The 11,776-nt window shown below is 44.2% G+C and overlaps 1 protein-coding gene across 1 annotated transcript in view; it reads left to right on the forward strand.

Annotated features, from left to right (window-relative positions):
* The window catches only part of LOC119970464 (ras-related protein Rab-32-like), a 36,556-nt gene extending 27,875 nt beyond the window's left edge, over positions 1 to 8,681 (forward strand). Inside the window, exon 3 of the mRNA XM_038805115.1 lies at positions 8,171 to 8,681. Within this exon, the coding sequence (XP_038661043.1) occupies positions 8,171 to 8,320 (150 nt within the window). The 3' untranslated portion in view covers positions 8,321 to 8,681. The remainder of the gene's footprint in view (positions 1 to 8,170) is intronic.
* Positions 8,682 to 11,776: the final 3,095 nt, after the last annotated feature.

Raw genomic sequence — 11,776 nt, forward strand, 5'->3', positions numbered from 1 at the left:
AATGTGCAGATTTCTGAGGTACCTGAGGCTTTGGAGTCAACTCCTTTGCCTCAGAGACTTCAGGAAAACGACTCTGTTTCCTGTTAGTTAGCCAATCCTATATCCACCCAAATATATCGCTGCCAATACCATGAACTCTTCACAGAATTGTTGCAGCCCAGGGGACCACCATTCGGCAGTCATGTCCGCACCAGCTCTCCAAACGAGCATTATGACTTAGTGCCATTCCCGCTGCCTTTTCCCCATACCCCTGCCGTTTCCCCATACCCCTGCCGTTTCCCCATACCCCTGCCTTTTCCCCATACCCCTGCCGTTTCCCCATACCCTGCACATTGTTTTTATTCAAGTGATTCTCTAATGCCCTCTTGAATGCCTCAATTGAACCACCCAATGTCACACTTCCAGGCCGTGCACCAGCCCCCAACCACTCGCTGTTTGAAAAAAGTTTTTTCTCACAACACATTTGCTTCTTTTGCAAATCACTTTAAATCTGTGCCCTCTTGTTCTTGATCCTTTTATGAGTGGGGAGCAGTTTCTCCTTATCTACTCTGTCAAGCCCCTCATGATTTTGAACATTTCAATCAAATCTCCTCTTCGCCTTCTTCTCTCCAATGAGAACATCCCAAGCTCTCCAATCTATCCTCATAACTGAAGCTTTTCATCACTTGAACCATTCTTGTAAATGTTTTGTGCACCTTCTCCTATGCGTTTACATCCTTTGTAAAGTAATGTGGTGCCCAGATCTGTACACTATTCTAGCTGAGATCTAGCTAGTGTCTTGTGTAAGGTCAGCTTAACCTCCTTACTCATGTACTCCATGCCGTATTAATAGTGCCCAGAATACTATATGCTTTATTAACTGCTCTCTCCAAATGTCTTGCCATCTTCAATGATACATGCACATATGCACGCAGACCCCTCTGCTCCTGCGCCCCCGAAGAACTTTATCCCTTACTTTATATTGTCTTTTCATGTTCTTCCTACCAAAATGCATCACCTCGCACTTTGCATTAAATTTCATCTGCCGTCTACATGCCACTCCAACAACTTGTCTATGTCCTTTTCATGTTCTACACTGTCTTCTTCACAGTTTACAATATTTTCAAGCTTTGTGTCATCTGCAAACTTTGAAATTGTCCCCTGCACACCAAGGTTGACATGATTAATGTATATCAGGAAAAGCAAGGGTCCCAATACTGACCCCTGGGGAACTCCACTACAAACCTTCCTCCAGCTCGAAAGATATCCATTGACTGTCACTTTCTGCTTCATATTATTCCATTTTGGGTCCAGATTGCAACTGTTTCTTTTATTTCACGAGCTTTAACCGTTTTTACAAATCTTTGTGTAACACCGCATCAAATGCCTTCTGAAAGTCCATGTACACCACATCAATAGCATTACCCTCATCAACCTTTTCTGTTATCCCCTCAAAAACATCAGCAAGTTAGTGAAACACTATTTCCCCCTTTAGAAGTAGTAGTAACCATTTATGTGACACCATACTGAATGCTTTTTGAATATCCAAATACTTCTATATCCACTTTATTCCCCCTTCCCCCTTGTGCAGACTCAAAGAACTGCAATTAATTTGATACAAAACCACGTTGACTGCCTGATTGTATTATGAATTTCTGAATATCCTGCAACTGCCTTCTCAATAATGGATGCCAGCATTTCCCCAATGACATGGATTAGTCGAACTGGCTGAGAGTTTCCAGCGTTCTGTCTCCCTCCTTTCTTGAATAGTAGTGTTACATTTGGAGTATTGTGAGCAGTTTTGGGCCCCGTATCTAAGAAAGGATGTGCTGGCCTTAGAAAGGGTCCAGAAGAGGCTCACAAGAATGATCCCTGGAATGAAGAACTTGTCGTATGAGGAACGGTTAAGGATTCTGGGTCTGTACTCGTTGGAGTTTAGAAGAATGAGGGGGGATCTTATTGAAACTTACAGAATACTGAGAGGCCTGGATAAAGTGGACATGGAGAGGATGTTTCCACTAGTAGGAAAACTAGAACTCAAGGGCACAGCCTGAGACTGAAAGGACAATCCTTTAAAACTGAGATGAGGAATTTCTTCAGCCAGAGGGTGGTGAATCTGTGGAACTCTTTGCCGCAGAAGGCTGTGGACACCAATTCACTGAGTGTCTTTAAGACAGAGATAGATAGGTTCTTGATTAATAAGGGGATCAGAGGTTATGGGGAGATGGCAGGAGAATGTGGATGAGAAAATATCAGCTACGATTGAATGGCAGAGCAGATTCCATGGTCTGAGTGGCCTAATTCTGCTCCTATGTCTTATGGTCTTATTTTCCAATCTGCTGGGACCTTTGCAGAATCTAGACAATTTTTGAAGACTACAACCAATGCAGCCACTTCTGCTCAGATCGTGGGATGCAGACCATTTTATCCAGGGGACTTGCTTGCCTTTAGTCCCATTAGTTTTCCCAGCAATCTCTATTGATCATGATTGTTCTAGCTTCCTCCCTCTCTTTTGCCTCTTGATCTTGATCATTCTTGGGATGCTTTTGGTGTCTTCTGTTAAAAAATATACAAAATACTCATATAAAGTCTCTGCCATTTCCTTCTTACCCATTATTAAATTCCCAGTCTTATCCTCGAAGAGAGCAACACTTGCGTTCACTGCTCTCTTCCCTTTTATATAGAAGTAGAAACTTTTGCTTATTGTTTTTATATTTCTTGCTAGTTTTCACTCAGATTCTAATTTTCTCCTCTATAATTCCTTTATTCGCATTTTGCTGGTTTCTAAAAGTTTTCCAATCTTCCTGCCTACCACTAATCTTTGCAGCATTGTACTCCTTTACTTTAATTTGATATGTTCCTTAACTTCCTTAGCTTAGCTAGTTATGAAAAGTCTTGTTTAATATCTACCATTGATTCTCTACTATCCTTTTAATCTGTTTACCCAGTCCATTTTAGCCAGTCCTGTCTGTGTACCCTTGTAATTGCCTCTATCTGGGTGGCACGGTAGCACAGTGGGTAGCACTGTTGCTTCACAGCTCCAGGGTCCCAGGTTTGATTCCCGGCTTGGGTCACTGTCTGTGCGGAGTCTGCACGTTCTCCCTGTGTCTGCGTGGGTTTCCTCCAGGTGCTCGGGTCTCCTCCCACAAGTCCCGAAAGACGTGTTGTTAGGTGAATTGGATATTCTAAATTCTCCCTCTGTGTACCCGAACAGGCGCCGGAATGTGGCGACTAGGGGCTTTTCACTGTGACTTCATTGCAGTGTTAATGTAAGCCTGTGACAATAAAGATTATTATTATTATAAGATACTAGTTTTAGACCCACATTTCTCACCTTTAAATTGAACATGCAATTCTATCATGTTATTGAGCACACTTGCTTAGAGCAGGCATTGTCAAACTCAGGGGCACGACATGTGGGTGGGTGTCGGGAGAGTCGCAGAGCCGTCCAGCGCGGTGCTCCCGATCATGCAAATCCGCGCACAACAGCTGCAGCAGCCGGCTTTTAACTCTGCCAGCTGTAAGCGGCCTTCAAAATGGCCACGAACGTATAAAAAAATTCGGCCGCACTGCGCGTGCGTGCCGGAGCATCGGTGCACATGCGCAGTGCGGTCACATTTTTTATTTATACAGGCGCAGCCTTTTTGTTTACGAGTTCGGGGGGCCAAAGGGACCATTGGGACCAAAAGGACCCAAAACCATTTCCTCCATTTTTGTCAGCAACAAACAAGGTCAGAGAAAATGGTGGGTCATGCAGGTCAGCCGACGTGTTGCATACTTGTTGATTCTTGACCTTCTAAACCAGGATCATTTCTCACTCCTGTACTGATCTCATCATTTATTCGCAGAGCTACCCCAACGTCTTTCGCTTTCTTCCTGCCTTTCTGAAATGTCAAATACCCTGACATGTGCTAGTCTGCTTCTGCCAATCTATACGAAAGTTAAAATCCCACATTAAAACCATACCACCTTTGCACATGCTGCATGCTTGTTGAATCTCAGCATTTATACAAGCGACTGCTTCACAGCTACTGCTGTGAGACTTTTACACAACTCCTAGTGTAGCTTTCTATCCTTTCAATTTCTTAATTCAACCCATGAAATTTTGACTGCCTGCTTACCTCTCGTTATAGATGGCACAGTGGTTAGCACAGCTCTCTCAGCGCTAGGGACCTGGGTTCAATTCTGGCCTCGGGTGACTGTGTGAAGTTTGCACTTTCTCCCCGTATCTGCGTGGGTTTCCTCCGAGTGCTCCAGTTTCCTCCCACACTCCAAACATGTGCAGGTTAGTTGGTTTGGCCTTGCTAAATTGACCCTTAGTGTCAAAAAATGTTAGGTGTGGTTACTGGGCTTTGGGAATAGGGTGGGGGCCTAACCCCAGGGAGAGTGTTCTTTCAGAGTGTCGGTGCAGATTCGATGGGCTGAATGGCCTCCTTCTGCACTGTAGGGATTCTATGATCCATATATCCCATCTTATCATTGAAGTGATGTCATCTTTAGCCATTAAGACTATTGCTTCCCTTCTACCATTTCTCTATGTTTCACGTGGATCCTATGATCTGGTATATTCAGTTTTCAGTCCTGACTGTCTTGCAACAAACTCTTCGGAATGTTGAACATGCCTACTTCTTCATTTTCTTACTAAGGATCCTTACTGTGCTCAAACTGGCTGGCACATTTCCTACACTTCAACAGCAGATATGCTTCAGAAGTGTTTCATTGGTTGTAAAGTGTTCTGGTCCATCTTAACGCCATGAAAGGTGCTACATATATGCAAGTCTGTCTGCATTCTTGCTGTTGGTGTTACCCTGTCACTGTTGAGGTAACAGTATAACAGTTAAGGGGCTGGTTTAGCACAGTAGGCTAAACAGCTGGCTTGTAATGCAGAACAATGCCAGCAGCGCGGGTTCATTTCCCGTACCGGCCTCCCCGAATAGGTGCCGGAATGTGGCAACTGGGGGCTTTTCCCAGTAACTTCATTGAAGCCTACTTGTGACAATAAGCAATTATTATTATTATCAACAATGGTTCCTTTAAAAATGCAAAGCGCATCTCACCATGCTTACATTTCCCCAACTGTTGCCCCCCCCCTGCTTGTTTCCACTCTTGGTTTCATTAATTAGCCATCAATGTATTTGTCTTGTTGCGATTATGAAACTTCATTATGTGCAAAAGAGCAACAGCGATTATTTTGCACTTTTTATTGTAACAAAAAATTTACCCAAAATGATTCATAATGGAAATAAATAAGGGAAGAGGCACAAAGCTGTGGTTATGCGGGGAGTGATTTGGAGGAGTGACTGATCTCTATGATTTGGAGGGACAACCATGTATTTCAAGGAGAGATTCAGGGGGGTGACTGGGTGCTGAACACTCTTTGGGGGGCGGGGTTGATTCAGAAGGTGAAATTAGGTTTTGTTAAAGTGATGGAGATTACGGCAGACTTGGAATGTGAGGGAGGAGTTGAGGGAGTAGGGATGAATGTTTTCCAAGTAATGATGGGAGAGAAGATGGGAGGAGGCACATGGGGGATCAGACAGTCCGCAAAGGTCATGTTTTAAGTCTTCAAAAGTGGGTAATACAAAAGTCAAGTATATGAAACTGTAGCTGGAGTATTTGAGTGCTGTCCAAGAGGTGGAATTGGATGTAATGCGGTTAAATTAAGAGCTGACTCAGAGAAAAGAGGAGAAAATTATCTTTCGAAGTGGAGTTTCACAATTTCGTCCACAATGTGTGAACTATCTGGAGATTAACAACAGCAGCTTCTTTCAACCCGTGTAGGGGTTTTAATAACATACTGAGCTCTGAGCTTTGGCAGTGAGGCGGTTATGGGAAAATGGTTGTCGTTTCGGTGTATAACAGGCATGTTGTCAATCTGTTTCATTGTAGGAGCAGAAAGTGACGATTCTATCCTTCGAACCAGTTCTGCCATTCAATCAGATGACAACTAATCTGTACCTAAACTTTATTTTATCAACACCTTTGCTCGACCTCTCTTGGTACCTGTGATAACCCTCACGAGGACCATGGGTGGGGATCACTGATTGATCTCCCTGTGAGCGGGTGAAGGCCCGGCCAGCTGGGGCTTGTTAGCGGGACCTTTAAAATAGAGCTCCCAGACCCGGACCACCAATTCCCAATAATCCTGGGCTGGGACATTTTTTGTGAGCGGCTTTATTTTCCATTTACAATAAACCAGTTTGGCCTTTCAGTCCGTGCCTCCTGGAATTATTACAGTACACTTAGACAACAAAGATTTATTCTTGATTTTAATTGAGCCGCAGCATTCACAAGCTTTTCCAGCTTTCCAGGATCCTTTGTGTGAAAAAGGATTCCCTCATGTCACCCCCCTGAATGACCTAGTTCTAAATTTAAGCTTTCTGCTTTGTTTCTTCTTCTGTCATGAGTTGTGGCGTCGCCGGCAAAGCCAGCATTTATTGGCCATCCCTAATAGCCCTTGAACTGGGCGGCTTGTTAGGCCATTTCAGAGGGGCAGCTAAGCATCACAATGCTGTGGGCTTGGAGTTACATGTAGGCCAAGTCAGATTAGCGCAGCAGATTTCCTTCCCTAAAGGAGATTAGATTATCTGATCATTTTATCAGAGGAAATAATTTCTCTGTATCCTGTCGTGATCAATACCTCCATCAGATCACTCCTCAATCTCCTGAATTCAGAGTGAATGCAAGCCAAATATAAGCAACCTGTCCTCATAATGTCGGGTCCAAAAGAATCCCAAACACACCAAGCTATGCCTGGTAATGCAAGCTGCAGTCTCAAATGTTTTTCTGTACAAATTGCAGGTTTTGGTGATGTTGGGTGAAAATATTCACAAGCAGGCCTTTGAAAGAGTAAAGAAGCAGTTTATTATATCAGAGCTGTGGGAGAAAGACCTGAGGCTCCGCAGCGCCTTTTCTCACTTGGGCTAAGGTTCACATTGGGTTAATATACAGATTCAAGGGATGGAATTAGTTGCATTCTCATTTACATGGATCAATCAACTCTATTTGCGTCACAATTCGTTACATGCAGTCAATCAATTTTCTTAGCATCCGAAAATATTCACATATATGATTAAAGTGGGTGTTGTCTCACCAGCCCCTAACATCATACAGAAGTCACTCAAAACTGTCCTGCCTGCATCTGGAGACTCCTTGAGCTATTGAGGATACATTGTGCTCCTTGTCCTCTGAAGCTGTTATCAGGGGCTATTAAAATACTCCCAAGAAATACCCACGCCTGTTATCATTCTGTTTACACAGTTTGTAACTTAACTCAGCTAATGATTGTTTAGGAATTGTTCAGCTAAAAGCCATTTTGTATCTTTAGTATTGCTAGTTCAGCCAACAGCCATTTTGTGTCCCTTCTGATATTAGTAATTATTGAGTTACAAAATCACAAGCATTGTGTATACACTATCTATTCCGACAAATTGCCTCTTATACAGGCATCGAAGGCAATGAGTATCTTTTGTCTAAAAACCTTTCTATTTTGCAACATAGTTAATTAGCCGGTATACATTTTAAAATGCAAAATTCCCCACAACAGTGATAACAGAAGGAGGACTTAGCTAGTTTAATTGATGTTGGTGGGTCAAGACCAATTCATGTGATTGGGCACTTGCTTAAGTTTGGGGGGCGTATAGAGTGAGATGGTCTAAGAGATGTTAGAGGGACGGATGGAAAGACAAAGACCAAGGTGGGGAGGGACAAAAAGGATTCTTCTGGTCCACCTTGTTAGCCATGGCTTCAGTGGGCCACACTTCTGCCTCTGAGCCAGACATCAAGTTATTCTCATGGCCTGGCCAACATTTATCACTCAGACAACATCACCAGGAAAACAAGTTTATCTGGGCATCATCACATTGTGGTTTGTGGGACATTGCTCGCACAAATTGGTTGTTGCTTTTCCAGTATTACAACAGTGATTACACTTCTAAAGTGTAAAGTACATTCACCTGAGGAAGGAGCAGTGCTCCGAAAGCTGTTGGACTTTAACCTGGTGTTGTAAGACTTCTTAAAGTGTAAATTGACTGTGAAGAGGTTTGGGCCCTGGCGTTATGCAAGGTGCCATATAACGACAAGCTAGTTCTTTGATATTTCTTGTATTTTACAAATCATAATATGTAAATGTTTTCTCGCAATTAATTCATGTTTAATAGAATGCATTAATAGCATTTTCTAATCCTTGCAGGAGAACATAAACATTGATGAAGCAACACGGTTTTTGGTGAAGAATATTCTGGCCAGTGATTTTATCCATCTGTCTGAAAACAGGGACGTGGATACAGTTGAACTAACAGAGGGGCCTGTTGAAGCTGAGAACAAGGCTAGCTGCTGCTAACATTCTGCCCTTCCCCCACTTTACTTGGAACTTCAGCGCCCACAATCTCCAGGTGGTCTTTTTTCAGCTAAACCAAAGGGAGAAGACGGCTTAAAGAGACTAACATACCTTCAGCTAACAATTATTTAAACAGGCGTTTTCTGCTTTGTTTTTAGTTAGAAATGGAATGGTGAGAAAAATACTTCAAGTTGTCAAATTTTCTATAATCTTTTTGAAATAACATTAAAATAATGGTTCAGCCTGCTAATTGTTGTACAGTGTTTAACTCTCCCCTCTGTATTCTGAGGCACCTGATACCATCTGTTGTCTAATAACAAGATTGGAGGTACTTCCATTAAAAGATTTTGGATTCTGATACAGACACTTGTGTCAATCTGTGAATTGCTTAAAATCCGTACGCGTTGTAAATTCGACAAGGTATTTCAAACGGCAGGGAGGTTTTAGTGAATTGTGCTGTTGAGTTTAGTTTATCCATTTTGACTGGACTCCGTAGCTCCATTATGGCATTGCAGGAAGGCAGCAGCCTCATCGGCCCATGCAACTTTATGGGTTGACTGGATTTCCCAAAGTCCCAGCGGGCAACGGGTGGTACTCCCATTGAGTTCTGACCTCTGTGGGTGATCCGATAAAGTCCATATCCTTTTCATCACAAAGACCACCTTCTTTCATCTCCATTACACCGCCTATTTCCAGCCCTGTCTCTGCCCATCTTATTCTGCTGAAAGCCCTGTGACTTTGCCACCTTCAGATTAGATTCTACGTAGCTTTCTTTGCTGGCTTCCCACCGTCCAATCTCCGTAAACTTCAGTTGAACCAAAACTCTGCTCCCTGTATCCTTTTTTAAAAATAAATTGAGAGTGCCCAATTATTTTTCTTTTCCAATTAAGGGGCAATTTGGCGTGGCCAATCCACCACATCTTTGGGTTGTGGGCGTGAAACCCACGCAACACGGGGAGAATGTGCAAACCCCACACGGACAATGACCCAGGAACTGAACCCGGCTCCTCAGCGTTGTAATCCCAGTGCTAACCACTGCGCCACATGCCTCCCTACTCCCTGCTAACTCACAGCAACTCCCGTCCACCCATTACCCTATGTTCTCAATGACTTAGAGTGGCTTCTAGTCCAATCATGCTTCGATTTAAAAATGCTAATTTTTGAGTTCAAATCCCTCCATGGCTGCACCCTTCCCAATCTCTTTACCCATCTCCAGCCTTACAACCCTTCAAGATTTCTTGTAATTCTGGTCTCTTGGCATCTCCCATTTCCTTTGCCCCACATCGGCAGCTGTGCCTTTAGCTTTCTCAGCCCTAGACTCTGGACCTCTCTCCTAAATCTCTCCGCATCTCTAATCTCTTTTCTAGATGCTTTTGAAAACCTACCTCTTTGACCGAGCTTTTTGCCACCTTTCCTAACTATCCTGCTTTGGCTCAGTGTCAATTTTTGTCTTTTTTATGCTCATGTGAAATCTCTTGGGACATTTTACTATGTTAAGAGCACTATATTTTATATATATATATATATGTGTGTGGATATTTAGTGGACAATTCCATTTTGTAAGATGAGTACGGTTGTTATGCTTACGGAGCTAACGTTTTGAGTCTGGATGACTCGGATGCTGTTAATCCTCATCATGCCAAGTGGCAAAAGTTCTGCCAAGGCACCAGTTCAGAGACATCCCGTCCTGAGGGACATGAGTGTGACTGAGCCGGTGCGCGCCATGGACAACACCGTCCGGACTGGCTAGCAGTGCAGAAAAAAACTGCACGACCTGCCAGAGAGCAGTACACAGGCTGAAGCACAAAGCACAAGGGGCCAGACGAATTGGGAGGCAGAAGATGAAGCAGATATTTGGCACGTGGGTCACGAGATGTCAGTCCTTGCTGAGGTACCTGAGTATTCCAGAGTATTTCCCCAGATCCATTGTTTAATGAATGCTATTCCATTCAATGCGACTCACATGTGGTAGTATCTCCGACCAATCAAATCTGATGCTTGAGCCACAAGTACTGAAGTGCAGTGGGGTACTGGAAGAACTGTTTCACTGTGGGCGTACCTTGAAAATGACTCGTATTTATATTCTGCAATTTCCTCCAGTTAAACATTAGAAAGCCTGAAGCAATTGTCTTTGGCCCTCACCATTCATCCCATACCCTAGTCACCGGTTTGCATCCCCCTTCCCATCCCCTCCTAGGCTAAACCATGGATTCACAATCTCGCTGTCCTTATGGACCCCTTATCCTTTCCATCACAAATATTGCCTTCTTCCACCTCAATGATAATAAATGTCTCCCCCCTCCCCCCCCCCCCCCCCCCCCCCCCCAGAGGAAATTGTTTCTCCTTTGTCATGATTGCGTTACAGGTATTTCCTCAAAAAGGTCCATGAGGAGTGGGTGTAGTTACATCGTCAAAAGTGATGAAGTTATTAATTATAATGAAAAATGAAAATCACTTATTGTCACAAGTAGGCTTCAAATGAAGTTACTGTGAAAAGCCCCTAGTCGCCACATTCCGGCGCCTGTTCGGGAATTGAACCATGCTGCTGGCCTGCCTTGGTCTGCTTTCAAAGCCAGCGATTTAGCCCAGTGTGCTAAACCAGCCCCGACAGATACAATGATTAAAATGCAGACAAAGGAATAAAGGTACTTAAAGATGGGATTTGAAGTCTGTCTCTGGGATATTTTTGAAGGCCCATTGCTTGATTTTCTTCTTTCTGAAACAAAGACATTGAAACCCGAGGTTCAGTTTAGCAGCTGTAATGGCTTGTGAAGTTGAAGAATTGGTGTTTCACTTTGTAGGTGGGTTCGGTAGATAGCTGGGAGAGAGTAAGGGCTTCATCCTTTACTGGGGACTGCAGCGGATAAACTGATTTCTTCTCCGCAGCCCAAGGATGTTTCTTTTCTTGATGCCTTCGGCGGGATTCTCCGTTTCTCAGACTAAGTGTTGACGCCGACGCAGAATTCGTGGACTTTCACTGCTGCAAAAACTGTCCCACCTGGACTGATTCCGCTACTGTTGAGGGGCTAGCACCAGCGCCACGTGGATCACGATCGAGTCCAATGAGAAACGGTGCCAGATTCACTGCGATTGGCACTCAGGAGGCTGACCAGTTGCAACTGCGTATACTCACTTCACTCCCCGCGCACACTATCCCAGCCAACAAGACGGCAGCAAGATGCACAGCTCCACGTTTCGCAGTCCCTGAACTGGAGATCCTCCTGGATGCCATGGAGGAGGGGAAGATGACCCTGTACCCCGGGAAGGAGGCTGCCAGCCACCGCCATTCGTCGTGCCTAGGCGCAGGTGGCTGAGGCGGTCAGTGCTGTGGGCAACAGTATCCGGACTGGCCAGCAGTGCAGAACAAAACTTCACAATCTCCTCAGGGCGGCCAGGGTGAGTAGGCAGCACTGTGCCCCTGGCACCAACCCCTGTCACATAACCCCATAAACCTACCCC

Source organism: Scyliorhinus canicula, chromosome 1, assembly GCF_902713615.1.
Source record: "Scyliorhinus canicula chromosome 1, sScyCan1.1, whole genome shotgun sequence".
Taxonomy (NCBI): Eukaryota; Metazoa; Chordata; class Chondrichthyes; order Carcharhiniformes; family Scyliorhinidae; genus Scyliorhinus; species Scyliorhinus canicula.